Source organism: Ascaphus truei, chromosome 1, assembly GCF_040206685.1.
Source record: "Ascaphus truei isolate aAscTru1 chromosome 1, aAscTru1.hap1, whole genome shotgun sequence".
Lineage (NCBI taxonomy): Eukaryota > Metazoa > Chordata > Amphibia > Anura > Ascaphidae > Ascaphus > Ascaphus truei.
The window spans coordinates 537,996,883-538,013,478 of record NC_134483.1 but is presented as its reverse complement, the minus strand read 5'-3'; the positions used below and the strand labels follow the sequence as shown (position 1 = coordinate 538,013,478).

Sequence of the window (16,596 nt, the reverse complement as noted above, 5' to 3'; positions counted from 1 at the left end):
GGACACCGCCACATTTTGCAAGCGTGAGCTGTTGAAATATAAGTATTTAGACATTTGTATTTACATTGTATACCGTTTAATAAAGGGTTTTTTTTTCTCATGTGATTTTGATTACATCAGGCAGGGGGGGCCCGAGAAATTTCATGCATGAAAAGGGGGGCTCGGCATAAAAAGTTTGCTCACCCCTGCGTCTAGTGGTCACAGCACCAGGAAAGCCAAATACATGTCTCACCACCAATATAAGGAAGTGTGGACTTTGGTGAGCCTTCCTTCCCACTAGGGTTATATACCACCGCTTACCTTTCTTTTATTACTTATGATGAGGTAGTGCTCAACTCTTCCAAATCGCAGTCCTACACAAACTATCTCAATCTCAGTAAACCCTTTCTCAGGGAGGTTAGAAAGATGTACAAAACGTTCATAAATCGAAGGCGTTATCTGCAAGTACAAAGTTAAACAACCAAAATCAATACCAATAAATGTGACCTGATTTACCATGCAAAGCTGTAAAGGAGGTGGCATGTACACTGGTGTCTGCCTCTAATCCAGGAGAATTGCCACACCATACTGCAACCTATTGCCATTTCCTCTAGCACTGCAACACCAAATGGTAAGCCTTTCAGAGCCGGAAAAATCAGAAATGGGGGAGGGGGGAAGGGGGGGAAGAGAAATATCTGTAGCTGTTTATTGCTTGTACAAAGAAATTGCGAAAGAGCAACATCCTATGGACTGCAAGATACTTCATCTTTACGAATGTTTAAAAGCAGAAGTGAAAGGCCAAAATGCAAATTAAATAAGAAAATATCACTCATATCCTACTATATATGTGCAAGTAAATGTGACATTATACCTTATATGGCGAACCTTCTATTATCTCAGCAAAAATACGATCCTGAAAAAGAGACATTAATTTATTGTAAATGTGGCTGGCATAAGATAAGATATAACATTTCATTGCAGCAGTTACTTTGTATTAGTGCCAGCTCACCAGTGAATACAACAGTGAGTATGTGAGGTCCTTGTGGACAGTGCCTTTAGATAAAGGATGAATACAGAACATATTTTAGCTGGCTCTATTCAGATCACCATTTAGCAGTCTGAAAAATCCAATTATCATGTGTACTACTCTGTGCATCACTGAGACCTGATTGCCAAAGCACAGAAGAGGAAAGGTTAAACAAATGGGGTCTCTGTCTGTAGAAAAATAAATTCCCATTCTAACAGTGCTTAATTGGACACATCTTTATAATTACACATGGGGTAAGCAGGGGGCAATAGAGAAAGCAGCAACATATCCCTTTCAGCGGTGGACTAAAGTCTACCTCTCAACCTCACTAAGCATGCCAATGTTGAATGCATCATGCTGGACTATAACAAGAACATCTGGGGAATACCAGTATTCCCAAAATATCTGTAAATCTGACAAAAAACGAATTAGTTCAGTCCCAAAAATGTACAGCTGTACTACCATCCTGAATGACCCACCGTGATCTTCGAAACACCAATACCCCTATCTAATATGCGGTGACGCCATCTTCCTTGTGACGTGGAAGAGTTTGGTCTCATTTGTTTGCATACGATTGAACTCTTCATGGGCCTAAGGAAGTTCTTTATTAGGATCAGGGGACCATCACACAAATGCCTATTGAACTATAAGGATGTATCTGTGCGATAATGCCCTTATCGGCACTATCGCAGTTTAATGAATAACCCCCTAAAAGAGAACCGCTTGTAATATGTCAGGATGATTAGAGAGGAAACAAACAAACAGGAGCTCAGTGCTAAATCCAATGGCAAAAATACACAGGTGAAATACCTATATATCTCTTGAATAAAAGGGTCATTTAGTTTAACACTTTTGCCAAAGCATTGTAAGCCCCTCCAAGGCATGACCATACAAATTGAAATTCTTATTTACCTGGACAAAACCAGGAAGAATACTCTGTATTAGATCTGGCGCAATCAGCTGCATGGCCAAAGTGTTAAACTAAATGACCCTTTTATTCAAGAGATATATAGGTATTTCACTGTGTATTTTTGACATTGGGTGTAGCACGGGGCTGTTTGTGTTTGTTTGTAGTATATATTGCCATGCCCAGTAATACTCCTTTTTGACATTTATATATACACACACACACACACACACACACACACACACACACACACACACACACACACACACAGATGTGTGTGTGTGTTTATATATATATATATATATATATATATATATATATATATGCGTGTGCATATATATACATATGTGTGTGTGTGTGTGTGTGTGTGTGTGTGTGTGTGTGTGTGTGTGTGTGTGTGTGTGTGTGTGTGTGTGTATATATATATATATATATATATATATATATATATATTATATAATATATATGTATATGTATATAATATATGTATATATATAATATATATGTGTGTGTGTGTAATATATATAATATATATATATATATATAATATATATATATATATATGTATGTGTGTGCTCATTTGCATGTCATTTCCCAGAATCCCTTGCTGCAGTGGAAGTGCTGTATGCTGGGTGATGGGGAAAGGCGGGGTTGCAGACCTGCCTAAGACATGCAGATGAGCATACAGTTGTATTTGCATATTTGCTTTCCTGTGGAGGGTTTTTGTCACTTGTTTTATTCACCATAACTTAACTAAGTATTATGGTATAGCCTATCCCATAGCCTCTCTTGCATACCCAGTTAAAATCAACCCCACACTGATGAGACCCATCAAGGTCGAAACAGCTGTCTGTGGGTGGTTTTCTGGGTATGCACCCTAACCCTGGCTGTGCTCAAAGCTGTGACCATGCAGCAAGCTTAAGCCTATAGGGAACCATGTTAAAAATGGTTATTGAGGCAAAAAGTGACACTGTGTGCTCATTTGCATGTCATTCCCCAGAATCCCTTGCTGCAGTGGAAGTGCTGTATGCTGGGTGATGATGGGGAAAGGCAGCGTTGCAGACCTGCCTAAGACATGCAGATTAACACACACACACACACGGTAACTTTTGGGGCTTAAATGAGCTTACTGGGTATCTGTGTGTTGTTAGAGAGGAAAACAGTAATAGCGGTCACTCCAGGGGCCTTGGTGTAAAACATGAAATAACTATTAAAAACCAAGTCCACTGGAGTGCCGGCTATTACAGTTTTCTTATCTGAATGCTTCTAATTGTGTCAGTCTGAGCACCTGCAACAACTTACTACCTGGATACATGTGAGTGCCCCTTTTGAATTCATCAGGTTGGTTAGCGAACAATGATACCAAACAAAACCAACGCCTAACAAAAACTACATACTTTGGTGCTACTCCAAAAAGCAAAAGATGTGCTGAGAGAAGAACAGGACATGAATGATGACAGTCAGAATTATGAAATGTTTACTGCTTATCCTGCAACATGCAGCACAGCTTAAATCTTAATCTCTAGCCCAGAATAGGTGAATAACATTGAATGTATCTTGTACTGATTCTTCTTTGTATTTATAATAACTTGAGTATCCTATCAGCCATGCTTCGTTTAATGCTTTGCTTGTGTATAGCATAACTAGCAGACGTATTGTGCCTGTATTTGACTAAGTTCAGCTGTATGTAGAAGTGCAAGTGTAGTGGCCAAGTCATATGGGGGGCAAAAAAACAACCAGAGGAACTACCTCAAGATCAGAGTTAAATAGTAACTCATCTAAAAGACTCGGACCCCGTTCCTATAACATCATTTTTGTTTTAAACCATTCCCAATAATAAATTATGGTTGCATATCGTTCATGTTTTTTGGCTGATATGGTTTATACCAGGAGTGCCCAACTCCAATTCTCAAGGACCACCAACAGGTCAACGACTGTCCCACTGATTGAGCTACCTGTGCTGAAGCAGAGATATCCGTAAAACCTGACCTGTTGGTTGCTCTTGAGGAGTGAAGTTGGCCACACCTGGTTTTTCAAAATCATAGGCATTTTTATTCATTCCAGTGTGCCTGTTTCTTGATGCTTAAAATCTCAGGAAAAAGGCCCAAAGATACCAAAAACAGAATTTAAAAAAATATAGAAGAAAAAAAAGACAAATTAATAAATATATTAATGTATCTCTCGGGCAGCACAAACGGTTGCATTGCGTGGCTAAGGCTGCAACTAAATCAACAAGCTTATAACATTCATGATCAGCACCTTTCCAACCACTCCTCCTTTAGTGGTTATTCTTACAAGTAAATGTTTAACGTCTCACCTCATCTTTTACATCCTTATATCGAGAAGCCACAGTTATTGACAGCAAGTTTCCAGCCAGAGACGTAGGGAAGACGGTGTAAAATTTTATCATGGAGTCAACTGAATTTTGACTCGCCAACTCCAAATATGCCTTTCAATGAAACAAAACCAAAGAGCGCAGAATTAGTTGAATATGCAAATCATTTTATAAAAGTCCAAGTCCTAGTCATTTGAAAATTAGGAATGTTAAAAAAAAATTGTATTTTGCACGCTTCAAACATTAAAATACATCGTGCATGGCTCTACTTCAGGTAAACCAAACCTGTGAATTTTTTTATTTTATTTAAAAAAAGTATTAGATTTAAACTCAGTTTTTAGAAATCAATATTAATCGGACTTGCCAGTAACATCATTACTTCAGGCTCTACAAAGCTTATTTATTTTGCTCTTTGCCTACAGCAAACATAGCATTTGTTTTATATATATATATATATATATATATATATATATATATAACAAAAAGCAGCAGCCAGCACTCCAAGCAACAAATGTAAAGTCAAGGTGCATGCTCCATAGAAATCAATATAGAAACCCTGTCTTCCCATAAGAAAAGGCACAAAAGCAGCAACACTCAGATAAAGCAAAAAGACATGTATTAGCAGTTACAAAACAGCACACTATAAACCCAACGTTTCGGTCCTAGGCAGGACCTTCCTCAGGGGGGTGCTACCAGACAATGACACCCAGAGAACATATATACCCCATAGTTCACCATGTGAGGACAATTAGAGGCAGCTAATTGTACAATCCTGGAGCTCCACGAGTGCAATCAGTGTATGAGGTAGTACGGCGGCCATCTTGGAAATCAGGAGACAGAGCAATGTATGCTATCTCACATGGGCAGATGAGTACAGGCTCCCCCGGTGGACAAAAAAATCGGCGTGACACTCTGGTGCTGTCACAGAGCCTTGCACATGCGCAACTTTACTTTGAGCTGACTTCCCAGGACTTTATGACGCCACACATGCGTTTCCTAGCAACATTGGACGCTAGGATTTTTTTTGTCCACCGGGGGAGCCTGTACTCATCTGCCCATGTGAGATAGCATACATTGCTCTGTCTCCTGATTTCCAAGATGGCCGCCGTACTACCTCATACACTGATTGCACTCGTGGAGCTCCAGGATTGTACAATTAGCTGCCTCTAATTGTCCTCACATGGTGAACTATGGGGTATATATGTTCTCTGGGTGTCATTGTCTGGTAGCACCCCCCTGAGGAAGGTCCTGCCTAGGACCGAAACGTTGGTTTTATAGTGTGCTGTTTTGTAACTGCTAATACATGTCTTTTTGCTTTATCTGAGTGTTGCTGCTTTTGTGCCTTTTCTTATGGGAAGACAGGGTTTATATATATATATATATATATATACACACAGTGGTCGACAAATCACCAAAAAATCACCAAAAAATCTACTCGCCGAACAACAAAAAGAATATATATATATATAATCATTTTTGTCACATTGACATGTTGCTTCCTAATGAGTTATGATCAAACACACACATTCCAATCATCCAGTCAGGTAAGGATGCCCTTATAGTTAAGAAGAGAGACCTGTTTTAACAGACCACCAGGTCTTCACTTTGCAAATAAAGTCTCTCAAACAGGTCATTACCAATATAAACCTGGTGTAATGAATTCATTCTGCAAGTAAACTAGCACCGCCTACAACTTATACTTTATTTCTGTTACAACTATATCAGTTATATTTTTCTGATTTAGGTAGGTTTATTTGACATTGCATTTAATTTTTTTTGGAAGTGATGCGGTATTCACCTGTGTGTTAATAATATATATATATATATATATATATATACAGTATTTTTCGCTTTATATTGCGACGACTGTGTACGCAGCACGTAGAATTTTTCAGGGACAGGGCAGGGCCCTGTAGAACATACAATTTTACGTGCCCAGTCACACAGAGAGCGAGCCGACCATGGGACTCAAACCAGGTGAAGCCACTCCTTCAGCCCAAAATATGTTATATTATGTATGGCAATTCAAGATAAAAATGGAAATTTTTTAACATATATGAAACTCCTAGAATTTTCAACTAGTACGTGAATGTGTGTTAGAACAAGCAATGCCCTGGTAATACATGGTGTCTTTTCATGATTCTTGAGCACCAGATACTCTCCATCTTTCTCTGCAATGCAAGTTTTCTCCAGAAATCTTAGGAAGCAATGGTGCAATATCCAACCTGGCTCTAGTACAAGGAGCATTTTATACACCGACCTTTCTGTGAGTGGAGATGATGAGAATATCGTTGACTCCACCAAAAGGTTTCGCCATGTTTGAAAGATCATCCACGGAAAAATGTACTTCGGGTAAATTACAAATGAGCACAACACATTTTTCTGATTCCTAAAAGAAAAAGAAGTCTAAAGTTAGAAACAAACAGAAAAATAAAAATTCCTCCAGTGACAAATTTACGTTTTCTGTGCAAAGTGATGTGTTGATTCGCAACACACTGCGGCTAGTCATAATATTTATGAAGACTCACATATGGGATTACCCCATCGAAAGCCATTGCCAATATTCCGAGAAACAAAAAACGGTAACATTTGCTATCTAAACAGAATTAATGTAAAACACTGAGTAAAAACACGTTTGTTGTGAACTACTTATTAACAGAAAAGCTTCTATATACACCAGAAAAGAAAAATGTGAAAACCAACCTTCATTGGGGGATCAGCAAGTTTATACCGTGTCACAAACCCTGCAGGATCCGCTAAAATGCAAAAAGGATAGCAAAGATTTCAATTAACGTTATCAAACACCAACAAAATATTAACACAGAAGCCAAGTACAGGTTGCACAAGGTCTATCAAACCCAAAAGTGAACAAACAACCTTTTTTGTCCTTTTGTACAACAGAATTGACCCAAGTTTTTAAAAACCCTGCATGCGAGTCTCCTCGAAGGAGAATGACGCATCTGACGCTACGTGCACCTTACAATGCCCACATTTATACCACCTGCACTCATTAGCTGATCCAATTTCAAAGTCTTCATAACTGCATCTTAAATGCAGTATATATAAAAAGTTTCCTAAGTTGGTTCTAGTCCAAGAAAGACGAGTGCAAATATTTTACATGTGACATAGGTGGATGCACAAAGGTGATTTATGTCCTAAAAATTAAATTACAGAAAAACCTTGATTCCCTTATAGACACTCATCCCACACAATTAGTTTTTACCAATGTAAAATATAATTTTCACATAGTTGGGAGACATTTTAGTAAACCATGTTCATCGATTTCTGATCAAAAACTGCAGACATGGGCGTGCATAACCATTTGCTTTATAGCACAAAAACCCATTTTCAACTTCCTTCCTACTGCGTTGTCATACTGTAATAAACAGAATGCTGACCATAGAGACGCAACCCAAGTGAGACGTTTTCTCACTCTGTTTTACATAGGATTGAAGCAAGGGGTCTCCGGCATTAAACCCAATTAAATTCAGCTTCTTGGACTGCCTGCTTCCAGAGATACTTGCCTCCCATAGCGGGTGAGGGTATCTCTCTGCAGTTTAAAGCCCCCACGTCCTGCATGCCAATAGGAAGCATACTGGATGTCGTCACGACTTTGTATTGACCTGCAGGACACAGGAGCTTTCAAAATCCGCCATTACTTGAAGCCACCCGGAGCAGCTACCAGCACCCCCCTACAGCGGTAATTATCTACGGAAGCAGGTTTTATTTAAATTAAAAATAAAAAAATAACAGAAAGTTCACTTGACTTTTTGTTGCCTTTTTAAAACAAACATATCAGGAGTTTATTTTTTGCAAGCAAGGGGCCCATTGGACTGTCTGCTCAATAGCATACATGAAATCTGATAGGACTTTCTAAAACATCTTTAATTTTAAGAAAGAAATCACAGGTTTGGAACAAATACAAAATATATAGAATTTGTACATCATGACAGAGTTTAGCCGTCTGCTAACCATGCATATGCAAAAAAAAATACACTTGCCTTTCTTGCTTGCAGGTTTGACATTTGGAGTTACTTTGGGCTTAACTGGCGGGGGGGGGAGGGAAAAAGAGAGGAATTTTAGATCTAGCCCACACCAAAACAACATAACTTCATTTGGTGACTGCATGAATAGGGTGCAAATAGTTTTGTACTACTTCAGTGGGTTGCAACCTCTTTGCAATGCTTTGAAGGCAAATCTAGTCACCAAGTAATGATACGCTGATCAATTAACATTTACATTTTCCATAAGTATGCAAACTTATTGTGTATACCATGTGTAAACTGGCTCAATTAAAATGTTTAGTAAGCAACTTTAAGCACTGTAATACAAAGCTTAAACACAAATACTACATTCCTTGTAAACTAAACAGATTGATTGTATGCTTTTTGGAACACCAGACATTATTGGTTAATAATTTAATTGCAAAAACATGAACATTTCCTTAGCACTCCGAGGAGCAATAAGCCACAAGAGCAACACTATTCTGTACAGTAAGCAAAATATTATAGCATTTTTGCAATCACCAGTGTGTTGAACTGTAGGCTCTTCAATGATGAAAGAGCCTCTAAATCACACCATGTTTGACAATAAGGCTGAACTAAGTAGCTTAGTGGCAAAGAATAGTCTTAACCCCCCTGGGTGCCACGGCCCCCCCGGCACTAGCAACCACCGATGACGGAATGGACGAGTCCTCTTTCCATCCCACTACGCAAACTCCTCCTGAAAGTCCCAGGGCAGGGCTTGACCCCATGACATAATAGCTATTAGGCAACCAAAGGGTTATAATAGGTGACCCTGGCTCAAATCACAGTGTCTGCAATCGTGACATTCACGTTGTGCCTCAGACCCCAAAATAAGATTGGAAGCTTTGCAGGTGCAGAGACCTGTGTACATGGTCATCACTATGTAAGAACAAATTATCATTACTACAATGGTCAGTTACAGATTTAAAAACTATTTCGGTTGGTACTCAAAAGCGATACAAAAACAAAGTAACTTACCTGCCAGAGTTCCCGATTTTGCAGCTTTATAACTACAGAAAAAAAAGTTCAAAAGTATTGAGCACTTTACAACATTGAAATAAAAATGATATTACTAGAAACTTCAGCAGTTTAAAAACAGATTCAAATGAGAGACAGAAGAACTTAAAAGTTTCAATCTACACATATTAACATATAAGTCACTCAGCCTTCCTACCAACAGCAGCATCTCCGCAATTAGAAGTTGGGCCCAGGGAAAGTGACTTCTGTAATCTGTCACAAACAAACTCGAGCTGTCCCTTTCTGGCACCTTTACTTGAGTTGACCAAAAACCATACTATTTAGTTGCCAACATATCTCAATGGGGAACAAGTGGAGCTATTGCATTAAAAGTACAGTTTCCTGTGCACGTTTATGATCTTTACGATTTTTTTTGCCACAGTAGGGTGTCCTATCCACACTGCTTACTGAAATTTACATTATTTATAGAAATTGAGCCCATGTATAAGAGCTCAGGATACGAGTTTCTATAAACGTTCACTTTGAAATCTGCATAGAAAAAAGCTTGTGAACACTACTGCAGGATTAAGGCGTTTTAAAAATACAAAACACATAGGAAAAAAAGGGTATTATTCCACTTTAGGGGACATTAACTTTCAAGATAGGTAATTTATGGTGGAACTGCTCCTTTGAAGACTTCAGAGCAATTGCAGAGCTTAGTGGTTCATAACTGTTAAATGGCTAAAAGTGTCAGTTGTGTTGCCCCAACATATTCTAATGAAGAAAAAGCTATGTAACATGCCAATCTTTAAAATACCAATTATGCACTCCTCAATATTAATCCAGACAGTCAAGCATCTAGAAAGTTAATGAAATGTAGTATTCCCCAGTACATGAACAAATGTCTAAACAGAATTCACATCTGGAAGGGATCTCACCAAATCAACATATGCTTACCTTGAATTCTCAATTTTCCTTTCAATTTCAGGCTACAAATAAAATACGAAACAAAATTATAAAATTATACTAGAACTGATAGATACAGACATATACAGATAGACTATAGATACAGATAGAGACGATAGATACAAAGTCTCTCTCTCATTGAAAAAGTGAAAAATATTACAAAATGTCAACAAGTCCTGGAGAGCCTGCTTCAATCTTCCATCATCCCTAATCCTTTTGCAGTTAGAGCACCCACGTACAGGCAGTCCTCGGTTATCCGACACAATGTGTTACTCAAAATGGCGTTGGATAACGAAACGTTGTAAAGCGAAACAGGTTTTCCCATAGGAACACTGTTTAAATGAAAGGTTCCGTTTCCTGAAGGCATTTTTAACACAAATACACCAAATATTTAATGCAGACAGTAAGATATGCAGCACACACAAATTATAGTGTATATACTGTATTATATATATAATATAACATAATAAATAATATATTATATCGTATATTAGAGGCTAAAGCAGTAAAATTCAGGGTATTATTGAAAACCCTGCTCTCTGATTGGTTAAAATTCCCCCAGTAGTGTAACTTAGATCGGCCGATCTAGAGCAAAAAAAATAATAATAAATGTAATTGGTAAATCAAACCAGAACACAGGAAAAAATTAATACATTAACCTCTTAGTGATGGTGAGAGATGGTATAGCACAGCTGAAAATAAATAAAAATTAGACCCTATAATGTGCTGCAAACGGACTCTAGAAAACTGATGCCAAAGCTATGCTGCACACATGGAATAAGCAGCAAGAGAAGGGAGTCCAAATAGTGCACTGGTCGGCCGATCTAAGTTACACTACTGGGGGAATTTTCTTTCCCCTAGTTCTGTTATGGTATATTTGTATTTTTTTGTTTTGGTTCCTACCAGACTTTATGTGCCTCTTTGGTGTTTAACTTTCCATCGTTGTGTCACACAGCAATTTATTATATGATTTGTGTGGGTCTGTTTTGTGTGTTTTTTATGCTCTTTGCTAATAAAGTCCATTTTTTCATTATACATTGTTTGAGTGCACCTTTTTGACCCTTCTTTTTATTTTTCTTTGTGTAATATATTCCCCATGGGTCGGTAGCACCACCAGAGGGTCACTCCCTACCCTGACCTTTGGTTATCTTTTGATTATTTAGTCATCCAGGGGTGATTTGATTGCGGCATCTATTTTGTGTTTAATCTATATTCATTTTTACAACGCCAAAACGGCTTATCCAACGATCTTACGACGCTTTGCAACGTTGTTTATGTGTGTATATATACACAAAGTGTCGCAAGAGCGTATATATATATATATATATCTCCAAAAAAATCTACTCGACCGAACAACAAAAAAAATCTGCTCGCCACCTAGTATGACACGTGTGCTGCTTGGTCCAATAGGAGCTCGCCACAATGTTAAATCCACTCGCCCGGGGCGTGCAAATGTATATAGGTTTGTCGAACAGTGTGTGTGTGTGTGTGTGTGTGTGTGTGTGTGTGTGTGTGTGTGTGTTGTATTGTATTGTATGAGTGCACCTTTTTGACCTGACCCTTCTTTCTCTTTTTCTTTGTGTAAAAATGAATATAGGTATGCATTGCATAGCGTTGGATAAGCCATTCGTTGTAAAACGAGGACTGCCTGTATCTACATATCTATATATAAATAAAGATCAGAGAGATTGCTGTTTATGTGGAAAAAACATACAAGAACCAATCACTTACATTGCTTTGGCCTGCCAAACACAGATGGACTTGCTGGTTTTGTACTCTCACTGGCACGGTTTCACTGTATCTCACAGCTGCCATGGCTGCCTCCTTAAAATTCGTTTCTATATACGCCTACAATGAAAGAGTATTAAGGTACATGTGCATTTACGCAATAAGATGTGCATTTACGCAATAAATGTTATTTCCTGTATGGGGCTCATATATGCCATAAAAATGTCACAAGCTGCTTGCCTAGAAAGCACAAATTCTCAAAAGAACACACACCCGTTCATCCCCATTAAAGTAGCAAACAAAAAAACCTTCTGCAGTTGTCTACATCCAACCATGCTAGGTGTGGCAAGTTAAAGTTTTGCCTCCTTAGAATTTCCAAATGACCTCTAAGGCCTTGTTTATTGTAGAGCCGGTAGTGCACGCGCACTATGTCCCTCGAGCGCGAAACCTGCACTGCAGGCTGGAGAGGTATGGCGAAGGCATGGCGTCACATGAGCGGGTTGCTCCCATTGGTTGAACCGCTCCTGTGATGCAGCCGTTGCACAGCATGAACAATTTTGGGACGCTTACAAAATCGTGCGCAAGTGCGCGCTTATTGAAAATCCATTTGTTTTAGTGTTGCCATTAAAAATGAAGCCTAACACGTGAAGAACAACAGTTTTGGCAAAATAACTACTGATGTTCGTGAAATAAAAAAATATGGAGGGGGGGCAGGGTGAAGAAAATAACTAAAAAAAAAAAAGTTTTTTTTTTTTTTTTTAAAAAGACCACAGAACATACTTTACCCTATATTGCTCCTACCCTATGAATTTCTGAAAGGGTTTTCTGCCTAGTGCTCAGAAAGTGAGAAATATCAAGATTCAGCAGCGCACAGCCAAGGGAGCCAGGTAAAATATTAGTAAAAATATGTATTTATTAGTCCATCACAAAAAAGAGTTAAAAAAAATCTTCCTACGCATTTCGCACCTCTAAGGAGCTTTATCAAGGAAATCCTCAAGGCTGTCTGTGCGCTGCTGAATCTTTATATTTCTCACTTGGATCTTTCTACCTGCGGTTTGGCACGTCTCATCTGAGAGACTCTAGGAGTGGGTTAGAATTACAATAGATAAGAGATTAAATCCAACATCATTAACAAAGTGAGTACTGTACTCTTTTATGTTGAAGATTTCAAGTTTAATACTCCCAATGAGGTTACATAAAAACAAAAAAGTGTCCTCGCGCATCGATATGTGTATATAAATAATTGTATTGTATATAACTATAAAAGTGAATAAACCACACAGTGAAAAAAATATATGATTAACAAATCAAAGAGGGTGTGTATTGAACCCGTGTATGAGTGATGAAATCTAAACACCACAATACAAAGTGTAGCAACAAGAGAAAACTTCCCTTGGACCTGAAGGGTCTGCTGCGGTCTTGAATAAACTGGGGTCAGGATAACACCAGCTAAACAGGGATACAAAAGGGAAGAAAGCGCAAAACCCTCATAGTGTAGTATTAAAAAATGAGTTTATATATAAAAGGTAATGTATGCACGTACAGAAAGAATGATTAGAATTAGCATGTAGGTATAAAAACCAGTGATGATCAGGTGCTCCCACAACTACTGCACGGATTCCACAATGTCTGGGTGCTCCGCTGCTTCGATATCGCAAGATGATTAACCTCCGCCCGATGACTTGGGTAGATAGTGGCTCACCCCAGATCACTTTACAGCCTCCTCCGTATGTTCACAGGGGAAGGGGGACAGGGGCACCAGCTCTTTTGTGTGATTCACACTGCCACTGTTCGTCTCTATCCTCGGCAGCTGAACACTGTTCCTCAGAGTGTTCCTCCGTCACAGGCAGGGGAGCTTGCTCACACTGATTGGCTCCGGCAATTGAGTGACGCACAACGCGTCACACGCTCCAGCTGTACACAGCCAGGAAGAGAATCGGCAGGCTCACAGCTGTTGGGGGCACCTTGTAGTGGATTACATATAAACTCATTTTTTAATACTACACTGAAGGTTTTGCGCTTTCTTCCCATTTGTATCCCCAATGAGGTTGCATCATTCTGTGATACCAACTTTTGCTGTCACCTTCAGGAGGGTTATAATTATTATTTTCATGATCTCACGGAACAAGGTTTAAATACCCACTCCATGCATGAGTTTTTTTCTCTGTACTATTATGAATATTATTTAGATTATTGAGACCAGAACTATCTGAGCACCCACACCGTCTCAGTGCTCAGAAAGGAAAGATTGATGATTTCCTTGCCTTAAAGCAGCAAAAACGTGAACAATCCTATACGTGTTTTTTTTTTCCAATGAGTCTTTTCTGTAATATTAAATCATTAGATAACGCTGCTGCCAAAATCACTATTACCGAAATCTGTCAAAGCGCCTCCCCTGCTGAAATCCCTCTCCTGGCTTCCTATCAAATCCCGCATCTCACACTCAATTCTCCTCCTCACTTTTAAAACTTTACACTCTTCTAATCCTCCTTACATCTCAGCCCTAATTTCTCATTATACACCATCCCGACTCTTGCGTTCTGCTCAAGGATGTCTTCTCTCTAGCCATATTGTATCTAAAGCCCTCTACCGCCTTAAACCATTCTCATTGACTGCCCCACACCTTTGGAATGCCCTTCCCCTCAATATTCGACTAGAACCCCATCTATACACTTTAAGACCCACCTCAAAACACACCTGCTTAAGGAAGCATATGGGTAGCTCCATGGCTTATAATCAACACCTCATATATAAACCTCGCCCCCCTGCAGACGCACTTACCAGAACACCCTCCTACTGTCTCTGTACGTTCTTCCTACCAACCAATTAGATAGGAAGCTCTTCGGAGCAGGGACTACTTTTCCTAAATGGCACTACTCCCCTTTATATTATTTGTTATTTATATGATTGTCACGTGTATTACATAGAAGCGCCTATGTACACTAATGGCACAATATAAAGACATACTGCAGTTTGCAGTAAGCATACGTCTGCGGTTTTTTAAAACTCTTAATGCCACTTTTAATGATTTTTTTATGTACTGATCATCCTTTGGTTGCAACAGCAACCATTTAGAAAGTCATATCCACTTCCTTTTGAAAAAGGTTCTGACACCTTTTTGAACTCTGCCCTTCAGCAACAAAGTATCACAGACAGATATATAACCGTGTTAAAAAACAGCAGATCTGCTATTACTGATGTCTATAACAATAATGTGTTACTTAGTAATCTAATGTTACATATCAGCTGCAGAATCTCACAAACTGCCATACAAAGTTAGAAGGTGGCCATTTAGTTAGGCACCCAATCAGGATTTATACAGATTTATAACAGGAGCACCAAACGATTGCCAGTTTAGATAATATGCTTTACATATACATACATACACATATATATATATATATATACATATATACACATATATACACTTATATATACGAAACTACATTTTGAGTTCTCCAAAGCAGAACTACAGTGGGGATATCACCCCAGTTTAGCCAATACGGACCAAAAATAAATAAGTGTACAGATTCTGCCAATTAACGAGGAGAACATTATGCACCATATTATTTGTCTGTATCAGCTTACCTGGGAATGATGGCGGTAAGATTAAACAGTGACAAATCAGAGATAAAAAAAGGGGGTGCTCATTATATAATACATCAAAGCTGCTGTTCAAGCAATAGGCTACATGTTGTTTTTTTAATAAATTAGTTCTGTACTATGAGAAAACACTTGTAGCATTTAAAAAAAAAAATTTAAAGATATTTTTATTGTATTATAATGTAACAAGAATTTTGTTTCTATAGAAACCATTTACAAAGTCACACCCACCCCTTCCTCTTCCGAGACAGGCTCTGGCTCTTGCGCACCGCACGCTCTCTAGCAGTGCACCAATTGTATCTAGTAACTGCCACCAATTGTATCTAGTAACTGCCTCGTCACATGATCTTCCACTCAGAACTTTGCATTGTGGGTACTGTTTTGCAGTAATAATAGTCATTTAAATAACCCTGAGCAAAGTGATCGATTACAGGAGAACAGATCGATCAGCAACACAGCTATTGTCAGTGTGCAGATTGTAATGATGCACATATTGAATGAAGGTTTTTTTGTTTTTTTTAAACGCATCTTGAACTGCAGTTTTAAACAAGTTTTTTTTTGTTGATGGTATATGTTGCTAACAGACTGCTCCAACAACAAGGATGAAAGAAAAAGTGCATAATTTAAATTATCAATGGGTCTGAGCTTTAAACAGTTTGTTCAGAGGCAGATTTTTTTTTATTATAAATACTATTTAAAAAAACAGTCAGTCATTCCCCCCACACGCCCGCTGAAGGGGACACGGAGCGCAGACCACCCACCCACACCCCCTGTCACACACAGACAGACATACACAGTCACACACAGACAGACATACACAGTCACACACAGACAGACAGACAGAGTCACACACAGATACACAGAGACAGTCACACACAGACAGACAGACAGACATACACAGTCACACACAGACAGACAGACAGACAGACATACACAGTCACACACAGACAGACAGACCATTCACAGTCACAGACAGACAGACCATTCACAGTCACACACAGACAGACAGACATTCACAGTCACACACAGACAGACATTCACAGTCACACACAGACAGACAGAGACAGAC

The 16,596-nt window shown here is 38.8% G+C and overlaps 1 protein-coding gene across 4 annotated transcripts in view; it reads right to left on the bottom strand.

Moving 5' to 3' along the window:
- Positions 1-16,596, bottom strand: part of ZNF638 (zinc finger protein 638) — a 191,674-nt gene that overhangs the window by 21,950 nt on the left and 153,128 nt on the right. For 3 of the 4 annotated variants that reach the window (XM_075573071.1, XM_075573062.1, XM_075573088.1), the window contains 9 exons: positions 11,928-12,044; positions 10,188-10,219; positions 9,252-9,283; positions 8,250-8,294; positions 6,952-7,004; positions 6,509-6,637; positions 4,231-4,362; positions 851-892; positions 301-438 (listed from right to left, as the gene is read on the bottom strand). In XM_075573071.1, the coding sequence (XP_075429186.1) occupies positions 301-438; positions 851-892; positions 4,231-4,362; positions 6,509-6,637; positions 6,952-7,004; positions 8,250-8,294; positions 9,252-9,283; positions 10,188-10,219; positions 11,928-12,044 (720 nt within the window). The remainder of the gene's footprint in view (positions 1-300; positions 439-850; positions 893-4,230; positions 4,363-6,508; positions 6,638-6,951; positions 7,005-8,249; positions 8,295-9,251; positions 9,284-10,187; positions 10,220-11,927; positions 12,045-16,596) is intronic. The other variant, XM_075573080.1, reaches the window with a different exon arrangement.